This window comes from Zonotrichia leucophrys, chromosome 5, assembly GCF_028769735.1.
Source record: "Zonotrichia leucophrys gambelii isolate GWCS_2022_RI chromosome 5, RI_Zleu_2.0, whole genome shotgun sequence".
NCBI lineage: Eukaryota > Metazoa > Chordata > Aves > Passeriformes > Passerellidae > Zonotrichia > Zonotrichia leucophrys.
In genome coordinates, this window is record NC_088175.1 from 21672091 (window position 1) to 21685475 (window position 13385).

At 35.7% G+C, this 13385-nt stretch overlaps 1 protein-coding gene across 1 annotated transcript in view; it reads right to left on the reverse strand.

Annotated features, from left to right (window-relative positions):
- Nucleotides 1–13385, reverse strand: part of ARHGAP5 (Rho GTPase activating protein 5) — a 47135-nt gene that overhangs the window by 18971 nt on the left and 14779 nt on the right. Inside the window, exon 4 of the mRNA XM_064713916.1 lies at nt 3682–3829. Coding sequence (XP_064569986.1) covers nt 3682–3829 — 148 coding nt within the window. The remainder of the gene's footprint in view (nt 1–3681; nt 3830–13385) is intronic.

Consider the following 13385-nt stretch of genomic DNA (forward strand, 5'->3'; position numbering starts at 1 on the left):
TGGATAGAAAAAAGGCTTTCATATAATTGTGGACAATGTAGAAACACAGAAGCAGAGCTTGTTTACAATATTTAGCAAATCTTTCCTCCTTTCTTATCCAGAAGTGACAGCAGTATAAAATTTAAAATGTTCTCACATGGTATTGTGATTTGTTTTTAATCAATAGATTCCAACAAAACCAAGCATTATGTGCTATTGCCGCTTGGCACTCCCAGTAGCAGTGACAGTGCAGGGGGCTGTGAAATGGAGGTTCTAACACACATTCACAGCTCACCAGCTTCACATCTACTCAGGTACTGACCTGAGTTAATTGCCCCCCAGTTTCTGCTTCCAATACTACCAAAAAGATTACAAGGGGATTCAAGCTCTGTACTATGTTTCAAGAACTAATTGGTTGGCTCCATAAAGTTAAACCAGTTTAGAATAAAGCTTTTTGTTGAAAAATACTAAAGAGGAAGAGAGACAATAACCTTCACTTATATGAACAGACTTAGGATCCCTTATCTTTACCAGATCACCCTTTACCTTGACAGGAACAACATGGCTCCTTCAGAAGAAAAAAAATCTGTTGATTTATAAAAGGCTAGAAATTTAAGCTCCTGAATTTTCTTTAGTTTTTCCAAACTGTCCCTCTTCTACTGACACACACTTTTTTTTTTGCAAGGATGTTTCCAGAACATTAGGGTAAAACAAAAATCTGATGGTATTTTCTGCATGTGCTCAATTCTTTAAGGTTTATGGTGGAGCAAGAATCTTCAAAAACACTTCAACGTACTATTGTCTCATCCAGGCATCTAAAATAGAGAAAACTGTTTTTCACTGCATACTTTCTAGCCTCAGTAAAAATTTAGATGAGAGGGTACAAAGCATTGCCTTGTATAATTTCACAAGACAGAAACAGAAAACATTAAAAATTAAGATTAGCCTTTCAAGTCGAGATTAATCACAAATTCAGCCACAATCTCAATTACATGGGAAGGAGCTGAACCCCATGGAAGTACCTGATGAGGAAACACTAAACAATTATATCCTCTGTAAGAGAAATAACCAGATGAGCTGAGTTGGAAAAGGCTGCACTTGTTGATGAGGAAGACAGTGATAATAAACACTGGTATTCAATGCAGCTCAGACTGACAGCAGACTGACTGCCATGAGACAGACGAGTGCTGAATGACTCCCCAGGGCCAAGCAGCTTTATCACACAGCAATGGTGCCACTCTGAACTGCAGCTGCAGCCAATAGCCCCTGACTTGCCTTGTGCAGGCTGATAATCCCCAACACCACATTTGTAGAATTTTCTCAGACAGTCACAAAGTCAATGATGTGATTGTATATCAGTACAGGATTTAAAGGCAATGCAAGTGAACATTCTTTTCTCTCAAAGGCAACAAATACATTCTATGAGAACCTGGCTTGAAACTCAAATACCTACAGCATATTAATTCTATATAAAAATAATACACACCAGAAATAAAACTCTCACAGCCAAGTATGGAAGCTGAAAACAACACCAAAGCTACTTACACACAATCGAGAGTAGAAAAAAAGAGGAGAAAGAAAATTCTAGTACAGATCAAAAGCAGAGGTTTTGTTCTACATGTTTAACAGAACTAGGAAGACAACTAGTGGCATCATGTTCGTCGGGCTGATGTCCATGGCCAGAATTAAAACTCTCCAGGTGTACAGGAGTGTTCCAGGATGAGCTAACATAACACAGCCAACGGAAAAGTTGTGCCTTCTGAGGAGACCCTACATTTTGAACACATAGCAGCTTAACCCAACATCTTATTTTCCCAAGACAGGTCATGAGAAGAGAACAGACGTACAAAATGTTTTGGCTGTTTGCATGGTTTGACGATTACAAGAAAAAAAAGGGAACAAATAATGTTCTCACACTATTATAGTTCTCCCTCTTGCCCCACAAGCTGGTGAAAATTCTTTGGGAGAAATACATTTTTTTTGAAAGTTCTTCACAAAGACAACAATATTTTTAAGCAAATAAAACTTCTAGAACTGGACTTACAAGAATACTTTCATTGTTTGAAAGTATTCTTAAAAAGCGGAACATGTTCAAACTAAGTTATTGCTAGATTCTACAAACTCTTGAAATTAAATACCAGTCAATATCTGTTTTATATAGCTATGCATAGTAGCTGTACATAGCCACTTTTAAAGAACACCAGTGTCAGTGACTCACCTATAAATGATGCTAGTTTGACTTGGGTTGGGGCCTTTTTTGCTACAAAAACCAGCAAACACAACACACACACACACACACATATATATATAGTCCTCCTTTCCCATTTTTAACTGGATGAGGTGGAAAAAGCAAAAGTAGGAGGGCAGAAAATACAGCTCTTACCTTTAATGCATAGAAAGTAAAGGTTAAAGACAGATCTGTACTAATACCTCTGACTCCAAAGAGATCAGTGCCTGAGGTTTCACCTAATTTCTTTATTGCAATAATGCAGTATGTAAGTATTCAAAAACAGCTATGAAGCTTACCACCTGTGGTAGTTATTTTGGAAACACTATTCTTACAGATGGCAACAAAACTGAATTTTACTATAAGAAAGAAAACCCTTTAGATTTTTTTCTTGCTAAAACTGCTACTCTCATCTTACAGTCAAAATTGTATTAAGAGATATAAACAAATTTGGAAAAAAGATGCTGTTTTACTTTGCAATAAACAATATTCTCATTCCAGACACACATCAAAAGATGGTCCTGCACATGCTTCAGTTCAGTCACATTGTCACTTACTTTAAATACAGCAATATAGAATTTAGAAAACTTCAGAACAAGCAGGATCTATACACTAGCTGAAAATTAATGCTCACAATCTTTAAAAACAAACAAACAAACAAAAAAAACCCAAAACCCCAAACAAAACCCAACCACGGATACTCCCAAACCTCAAAACAAGTCCCCACTCCTAACTGTTGTCTTCTGTTTGACCAGCAAAATCGTCCTACTTGCCCCATGGTCACACACTAAATAGGCTGAAAGCAGGGACAAACACACAACCAGAAAGCCAGGGAGATAAGAGAGAGAGAAAACCATACTGTGAAATTTCACTCTAGTGTGAACACACATATATGTTAATATTTCACATTAAACTGGGAAATTACATCTTCAATAGATGAACATTTTTCATGGAGTATTACACAGTATTTAGAAAATAAGTGTTTCTGTCTCTGCAACAAGTTAAAATGCAAAACCAAGTTTACCTTCAAAATCAAGAAAGCAAGCAGACTAAAGATACCAAGTCAGAAGCCATTTCAAACACCTGTTTTCTATAACTGCAAAAGGCAGATTTCAGAGCTTTTAAATACATTAAATAAAACACAGTGGCAACAGTGACACATGTAAGACTGGACTGCCATGGGGTTAAGCATCATTTGGCACTAGAAAGTGATGTAAGTTTTATTAATTACAGGGAACATGTTAAACCTCAGACATTTGTCAAAAGGTATTAAAGTATTTGTATAAATAAAGTCAAAAAACCAACACATATTACATATAAAATTTAGAAAACACATTCTGCTTTTTAAATGCGCCTAGCCCACAATTATTTATTTCTAGGATAAAATTCTAAAAGTACTTTAAAACAGAAAAGGAGAGGTATTAGTCATTATGCAAAATGGGAAAGTCTTTCCTCTAACAGTCCTCCTATCTTACCTGTATCTTCAATGAATTGCACACATTTTTCAACAAACAGAGGTATGGGTTTCTCAGGTGTAACCAAATCCTGTAGGGGCATCCCAAAGTAATTACTTTCCCAGTTTCTACGGATTGGAGGATTGAATGTCTTAGTTTTCTTTTTCGGCTACAATAAAACAGAGTTATTTAAGTAATATTCAAGCAAAATTGTAACCAACTCATATTTCAATCAGTCAGTAAACACAACCATATCATACATCTATCAGACATTAAAATTCCTCTACAGCAAACTGAATGAATAAAAATTAAATGTACTTTTAAAATTATGAAGTACTTAACTACAAAGTAATTATACATTAGATAAAAAGCACTAAACTTCTGTAAGTTTTGATCCTTTTTGCATTACCTTAGGAACAGGAATAACCAATATATCAGTAGCTGAAAGTATTACAGGAAGAGAAGTAAAGACAGCACTTGTTTAGAGTGCTGTGATTTGTTCAGAGTCTTTCAGCACTGCTCACAGGAACCACATCTGAACCACACCTCTTCAGAAATTGTCAGGGTAAAACTCCGGTGTCATTCACCAAAACAAAGTTGGTGTCTTCTGCACATACTTAATATACTAAATAATCTTTATATTGCAACTACACAAGAAACGTGATCATGGAGAACGACTAACAAGCAATAAAGCCTTGAAGCTAAAGTTGCAGCACTCACACTAAGCATGAATGCTTTGTTACAGGCACAGGATTTTAGTCAAAAGGAGATTTGCACACAATCAAATGTAAGATGGTGAGTTTGATACAGAATTTTCTCGGTTTTATTTTTTTTTCCACTGAGAAGGACTTTTATCAGTGGAACTGATAAATCAGCCTTGGATGATTACAAGAATTGTATTGTATCACATATCATAATTCATGTCTGAATAGTGATGAAAATATAAATTACATCAAAAATATTTATTTAGGTAACCTCCAGTTCAGATGGGCAACAGCTGAAAGGGCCAAGCTGAAGCTAAACATGTAAAACTCAGTGAAAACATCTTTGTCAAATGATAATGTCAGATCATTTTAGATACATATATTAAGGCAGAAAAGAAAGGAAAAACAACGCAATTTTTTTTCCCCAAGGTGTTCAGTACACATCTCCATCACCACAGAATAAACAAAGCAAGATATACTCAAGACTGTATAGCTAAGATCAACAAGACAGAAAAGGCTCTGTGTGTCTCTTGGAAAGCAGTCGGGTAAATGGAATTATAAGCTAACACTATACAGAAATTTATGAAAATTACAAATATTATCTGCGTAGAATACCTGGAAATGGTATGAAATATTGGACACAGCTACAAAATTAGAGTCAAGAATTCTCTTTTCTAATAGTTAGCCTGCTTTTAGAAGACAGGTTGCAAGGGAATGCCATACCATATTTGGTATTATGCACACAGAAATGCAAAAGGTTTCTCAGATGAACTCTTTACCTAAATACAGTTTAATCCCTAATTTGGAAAGAGAGATTTTTTTTTCTAAAGAACTTAATGAAGCATAAAGAATAAAGAGAAAAAGGAAAGAAAATCCCAACCCTGACATCCTCTGCAAACTGGTCTAAACACAGAGTAGGAGAGATGACCACTGCAAAACTATTCCAAAATCATGAAACTACAATTTCACCAGACAGTTACAACAGTAAATTTATCAGCTATTTTTCATTATGTATCATTATGTATTTCGTATCTCTCCTGTCCAATATTTATTAAAATACCTCTCTCTCATTATTTTCCTCTCTTTTAGGGTGTGTGAGTGCATAAACTCTCCACTGACAGCATAAATCAAATCCTCCCACAAATAACACTATTTACATGATCTTGAAAAAAATACTTCTGCAAATCTAAAGTAAAATTTTAAGGCTTTAAGAAAAAACAACATGCTCTTTCCTGATTTTAGACTTCCATACTTTCCTAAGTCTACATTGCTTAAGTGGAAAACCTGTTCTGAACAAAAAGGTGTTCTGTGCTAAAGACCTGATTTTGCCTAAAGACCAACTGACTTCAGGGAAAAAAATATGGGTCTTATTGCTAACACAAGTAAGTCTCAGTGAAAGCTCTTCTTTAATCCCTGTTCCCCATTCTGAGAAAACAGCATTTTTTCTGATCCATCAGACATAGGATGGATGGATGGATCAGAAAAGTTCCATAGAATGGAACTTTTAGATTTGCTAGTCAAGACAATGACTACCATGATTTTTTCTGCGTAAAATTAACTTTAAAAAAGATCTCTAATGAAACAATAAAGAGAAACTGTTAAACATTAAATTATTCATTTAGTTAAACAGCACCTGAGTAAGGTGAACCATTTGAAAATTCCCAGATTTTGGCAGAGAGAGATCATGATTTTGCCCCAGGTATTTTTAGTTCAATCATCCCCCCCAAACACACCTACGCCTTCCAATGCAGCAGTCACGTAATACTGCATGCAGCAAGTACCAATCCAGGCACAGCCAAAGCCAACTTTGCATGCTTCTTCTGCATCATCAGAAAAATGGACTAACAGGCACCAAGTTAAAGAAGACAAGAATCAGCACAAAAGTTTTGTTACTTAAGCCTAGCAAGAAGCTCCTTGTTCACATACCACTGTTTTCATGCTAGTAATTAAAACACAAGCCCAAGACCATGAAGTTGAAATCCCTAGTTTTCCTAGAGATCTGTGGGGCTTTGGAGAATTGATTGCTGCACTTATGTTGAGCTTTCAGCACAGCTTTCGTCACTTGCTCCTTGCCAAAGACAGCTGCTCTTCTTACTGGAACAGAGGTTAACGCCAAACCTCCAACTGATCCTTACATATTGTGGCAGGAAAGCATTTTAACTCTGAGAATTCCACACTTGCCTTGCATTGCATTTACTTGCAAAACTGCTTTCTTTTGCAGTACTTCAATCACCAAAATACATGTTGCAAAAGATTAGCTAAAGTCCTCTTAATGTAAGACAAGGTAAACATAAAAACATTTACTCTAGCATGGTACAGTATCCAAGTCTTGATTTCAAAACCAGAAATATTATTACAAAGAACATTAACTTTAAAAATACAAATATAAAGAACACTAAGCTTAACCCTCTTGACCACAGGAACTAGGGAGTCAGCTAAGTAGTACTCATCAACTATAGAGAAACTAGGCTAAGGCTTCAGCCAGCTGTGAGTTTTGAGAGGACAACACACATAAATACAACCTTTTAAAATTAATCTAGAAAACTAAAAACTGCCAAAATCCTATCAAGCCTCTTTATGGATGGGCTGCTTACTTTAGCAAGCCTTCTGTTCAAGACAGGCTTTATTTCCTCTCATTACCATCCCACCAGAACATCCATTAATTATTTATTTGTTAAAGAAGAAATTCAGCCACTTCTCTACCAAAAGACTTCACTACTACTTTTGATGCAAAGGAAATTTTCTGCCTGCTTCATCTGCAGTCAGCCCTAGGGTCATGGAGGGCAAAGTCAGTATTTTCAGAACTAGTAAAATACTTCATAAAACCACTCACTGAGAACAGCATTCATTTTATAGGCTTAATAAAAGTATTTGCCATCTCTAATTCACAGCTAGCTCTCCAGAAACTGTATGATATATGAATAATGCAGATCATTGTCCCTAACATGCTCTTCCTTCCCTTCATGCTTTCTGCCATTTTTAGAACTCCAGTTTGTTACACTGTTTTAAACTACAAAGGTTTAAGAAGACATATGGCTCTAAATATGCATATTAAGAGTGTTAAATTTGAAAAGACAAAACCTGAAAGTACAGATTCTGATATTTCCTATAAATCTCAGGAGAAAAAAAAAAATCACTGCACATTCCAGTCTGAAGTAGACAGTATTTTACTAAATTAACCAGTGACTTTACACAAGAACAGCTGAATAAAAATTTAAGTTGATCTCCCATTGCTCACATGTTTACCACAGTCTTCCTAAAACTGAGATCAACATACATGGGATCTACAGTTCCTCACACTATTTCCACAATAGTTTTTACATAAAATTTCATACAGTGTTGAAATTTTAAGGGCAGAAAGCAAGTTTAAGCATAGAAAAAGAGATGACAAATGCACTGCTTCATGTTCTAAAAAGCCAGAGTAAAATATGTGAGAATTCATCAAGATGGTAGTGGATTTTTCCTACTAAAATACCAAGAAAAGTTTTCAGATTAATTTAAAGTAAAAAGCATCTTACAATCTACAATCATCTTGGTATAAAGGAAAATGGAAAGAAGTAATTCACAAACTTCTTTGGAAGCAATGAGTGCTGTCTGCAGACAGGGTTACAAGGCAGAATGTTTTAAAACACTGTTTCTCAGATTTAATTTAGCAATATGGAAACTGCTTTCACACAAAAAAAAAAAAAAATCAGACCACGAATAATCAAAGGTTATTGGCCAAAGAACGTAAATAGTGAAACTTTTTCAGATTTTAGCAATGGCATGCCAAAGAATTATCACTATGCAGTTAATTTACTATATTGTTTACAAGATCTCTCTAGTTTGGATTTGTTTTCAGAAGTACTTAAAAAATTCAAGATAAGGCCCTGCCTTACCCATTGCAAAAATTCATTCAGGATATTTGCTGTTCTTGATATGTTGTGGAGAATATACACCTAAACAATTATTCTCTCTATAAGAGGTGAAAAAAATACAGCCTAAATCCAACACTGAAATATCTCTCAAAGTGTTCACAAAGAGAGGAGCTCTAAAGTAGGTGGGTGAAGTTTTAATACTCATCAATTCCATTGTAAAAAAAATAATAAGGTTATTAATTGTCACTATATGGAACAGCTACAGGTTTCCACATCAGGCAGGCTTCCTGCTGAAGAGGGAATTACTAAACTATGACAAAGGTCAAAAATAACTAGCTATTATTTCATGGTAATACTAACAATAATTCTTCCATATTAACTTACAAGTAGTTTTTTAAAATATTTATACTGGGCTTGTTTACACAGTGAGGCAAAGGAGAGCCAAGGACTACTGTGGTTTGGGCTTTATATTAATGCATAAAAGACATCAGCTGCAGCTTTAAGGCCACTGAAGCAGTTCATCCTATCTAAGATATCAGAAGGCTTCCCTCAGCAAGATCCTTTCCCTCTAGGAATCCTCATGCCCTTTCCTGACCTGAAATTCTCTGCAGTTTCTGTTGTTTTGCATCTCCAAACTCATTAAGTTAAACTGAAAACAAAAATAATTTATGATACAGCTGGCAAGCCCTGTGCTTTCCATGGGTACCAACACCAATAATGTTTACACTAGACCTTAATGTTAAAAGTTCTAATTGAGACAAGCATCTAATTGTAATTGCCACTTCCAGTGTTGGATAAAGACATAAAGGCACGTAGATGAATGAGCACACATCTCAGCTGGAGAGGACTAACTTGGCAAAGAAGAAACAGCTAAGGCAAAGCTGCATTCCAACATTTCAAGGTGTGCTCAGCTCCTCTTAAGTTTGTGACCACCATGAAGGAAATAAATAATCAGACATGGAAAGCCTGCCAACCTAGGGGAGAATTCACTCAGCAAAATGCACTTTTTTGCTATTTTGTTTAACAGCAGAAAGGACAAGGTGCTTTTTTCCTAGGAGAAACCTTACAGAAGAAGTTCTGTAGGTGAAGAAAAGAAGGCCACTATGGTTAAACAAATATTAGCACACAACATGCACTTCAAATACTGAACAACATGCACTTGAAATATTTCAAGCCCGGTGTGCACACACAACTACACATGAACCTGGCTAATAAGACCTGTGATTCAAGCCAGTCTGCTTCCTTTCTTCTCCTCCTCCTTATTGCTCTTCATATTTATCCCCACCAGAAAAAGTTCAACAGTTCACTTGTTAATAGCACATGCAAGGTCTTATCACAAATCTTCTCAGAACATATGTGCTAATAAAATAAAATAGGATAAAGGTGGGTGTATCACAAATTAGATGATAATGATTCAGTTTTTTCCACTTTTTCTTTTCTAGAGACAAAGACTGAACCATCTGTTGGTTTTAGCAATCTAGATTTTAGTAAGGCACGTGGTGATGGCATATAGGAAACTACAGCCACAACTGGAGGAACAGAAAAAGATGATATTCAGCAACAAAAAGGACAAAGTCATAGCATAATGGGAAAATTCTGCACTGGAATGCACAACTAACCAAACTTACGTGCTGTAATGTGCCTGTAGCACATGCTGTAATGTACAGGTACTTTACATGTGTGCATGTACAATAAACCACCTGTACTGTGCAGTATGGAGTCATTACCTGGAAATGACCAAGGACATGAGCAGGCCAAAGGTATCTAAAGCAGCAGCAAGTGCAGCTAAGCAAAGGCGGGGTGCAATCACACAATTGTGTTGGGCAGTAACTCCTAGCAGATAGCAGCAAACACTAAGAGTACGTGATGCACTGCTATGACATTCCTTGCAATACTGTGCAGTTTCAGTCACCCTCATTCAAAAACAGGTTCAGAGGAGAATTCCTTTTTTTTTTTTTATCTTCTAAAACTCAGGCCAAGAAGCAGCCATTTTCTCTTCACTGGTGACTGGCCAAAAAAAGAAACATTTCTGGAGAAAGATACAATAAGGAAGGGTGAAAACTAGGAGTTGCAATATTCCTCACCAGTACAGAGGAAATAAAAGCTCTGGATGAGTTTTACAGAGTCGTAAGAATGAGGAGATAAAAGTCTTCAGAGGAATTATTTCTGTGATAATTGTAAGAAGAGTTCTAGGATGATGCTCTTCCAGTTCTGACTACCAGTATACTGAAACAAGATCTAAGAACAGCAGCACAGTGTTATGGACAAAAATAATGCACAAATAATTCCGACCAAAGCACACTTGCTTAACTGGTCTGAGTTTTAAATTGTTTCTTTTGGCAAAAAGAAACCTTATGTGACCTTGCAAGTAATGTTACCTGCTTGCCACAGGTTTGACATTGCTACACTTGCCACAGTAAAACATTTTAATTTATGCTTCCAAATAGCAACAAGTAGCACAATTCTGAGTATTTACTTCTGCCTTTAATAACATATGTCCTCAGTGGATTTTTAAAGTTTGATACATATGTGTTAGCCAAACTACAGCAGTTCATTTTCCTACTCTGCTGTTTGTCAAATCTTGCTTCCCCCTTCCCATTCACCAACTCTTGCCTTTTTCCCTTCAGTTTTTTTACCTGAACCCTACAATCACTTTACACCCATTCTCTGCCTCCCTCTATCTGTCCTAGTGCCTTTCTTTAAAATGGGATTCTATCCTGAGTAGGGACACTGGATGTGAAAGGATCAGGACAGAATGAGTATCCTTCAGCACAGCCATGTCTCCCCTGAGACACCCTACAAGAAACCTACCCAGAAACACCACATCTCAAACCAACAAAAATGCAAGAGTATCAAGAACGTTACATCCTACTTGGGCTTAAAAAAAAAATCTTGGAAAAAGAAAATTAGGAGTCCAGACTTTAAAATTCAAGTTTTTCCAAACAAATTCATTTTGTTCATAAGATTTCTGTACTTCAGAATCACTATAATTAAAGCAAGAATAGTTACACATGTACCCTATTTTCCCTTTACATAGAGCTGAAAAATTCAGGAAAAGTATCAGTAAGAGATTTAAGAAATAGCCAGAAAGAAGTACACAAGCTCTATTTACCTCTTTCACATTCAAGGGGTCACAATTCTCAAGAAAACCCATCAAGCACTCTGTAAACAGTGGTGCACTAACATCTCTTGCATGGACCAAATAACACTTGACAAGGACAATATAATTTGAATAATTTTTGTGTTTCTGTAATAAAAGACTACTAGTCACTCATCCAAAACAACACAGGAAAACATGCAGAAGAAGTTCCAAACCTAGAAATGTGCATCTCTTCTGGAATAAAATGAACTGCTAAAAAACCCAAAGAAACAGATAATGAACTAGAATGACTCACTTCAACTGGAACTACTCTAACGTCAACTTCATTCAAGTCAGCGCACAGAGAAGTCACTACTCATCACAAGCACTGAGCACTCAAGATACTTGGAAAACTTGCAAACATTTGAGCTACCAAGTCAAATTTGTTTTCTCAATTACAATAATGCCCACAATTCTTAAAAGTTTTTACTAATTTAATAGCAGCAGCTTTGCTACTTGTGAGTAAAATACAGCACCCTCCTTCAGAACAAAACACTCCCATAACCAACAAATCACCAACCAACCAAAATTGAAAACAATTCTAAAATTTAAAACAATTCCTCTCTTCAAGAAACTTATCCACTGCAAGAATTAAAACAGCCTGAAACTCCCAACTTAGGCTTCTTCTCAACAGGCCAAAACCAGAAGTGGAAGCTTTGTTAGAGCAATTGAGGGATTTTCTGATAATTTTAGGAAGAGAAGACCCCCACTATAGTGATCTACTCAGTTTAACACAAATATATTCAACTCAAAGTAAGTTGCTTTTAACTCAACACAGCTGCGACAGCAGGAAGATTATGCAATTGCATTTTGATTTCTATGTAGAAAGATTATTTAAAACAAAAGGAGTCCAGAAGCTGGACTCCATGACCTTTATGGGTTCCTTTCAATTCTGGATATTATCAATGATTCTATGAAAAGTATATAAATTATAGTTTTTTTAAAAATCCAAGTTTCTCCAAAAGAAAAACTTCAAAGTATTTTTAACCATATGATTTTATACCCACAAGACATCATTATCCATGCATATGAGTAAGCCTTGAGAAAATTTAGTGGCCTTTAAATAAGTCATGTGTAATTCAAATCACAGCTGCATACCAGCAAGAATTTCATCTATTAGTTAAATGTAACTATGCTCTACTTTAACAAAACTTATTTCTGCTATTCAAGTACCATCAGATTTAAGCTAAAAAAGTGACATTTTAAAAATGCTACAAAAGATAATATTACAAAGGTCAGATTATTTTGAGACAAGAAAGAAAATATCTAACTGATCAGGAACACTCCAGATTTCATGTCAAAACTATACCTAATACAGCGACTGCTGGCCTAAAATGAAAACCTAAACTGTAAAGAATGTACATCTAGAATCCACACCATAAAGCCAGTCAAAAAATAAGTAACACTCAAGCATGAAGATGAAACATTTTTCAAGTAAACTGCAACTATTATTTTCCCTTTATTTCCCTGTTTTGTTCCCTTTATTCTGTTTTTATAGAGAACCATAAAGGTAGTACAACTTTCAACTTGATTACCTGTTTGCCCACACTAGGAAAATGCAGCAGTCAGCAGAACTACTATATATGGTTTTCTTTTTATGCCCCTGCTCTAGAGTTCCAGCTAGACAACTAAGAATTAAAAAGAAATCACACCTTTCATTCACCAGCCCTAAGCCTCATTCCAATAGCAAAAATTGCAACAACTGAAAGAACCGGTTCTACTCAAGAACTCACAAAGCAGCTTTTTCCTTAAAAAAACCACAGCACCTTACTCAAATGGAAGGAAGCCTCCACATATAAGCAGAGATGAAAATAACTGGCATTTATTGAACAGCTATTTTGATAGACAAACTATATCATTCACTAAGGTTTGCTAGTTCCAAGCAACTTCATAGGAACTTAAGACAAAAAATCAAACAAATATAGTTTGAAAATTTTAAAGCACCTGCTTCAAATGAGGGTGTAACTCTTGCATATTTTGTCTCTTCCCATTTTACAATGCAGCAGAAGTTGTAAATAAAATTTA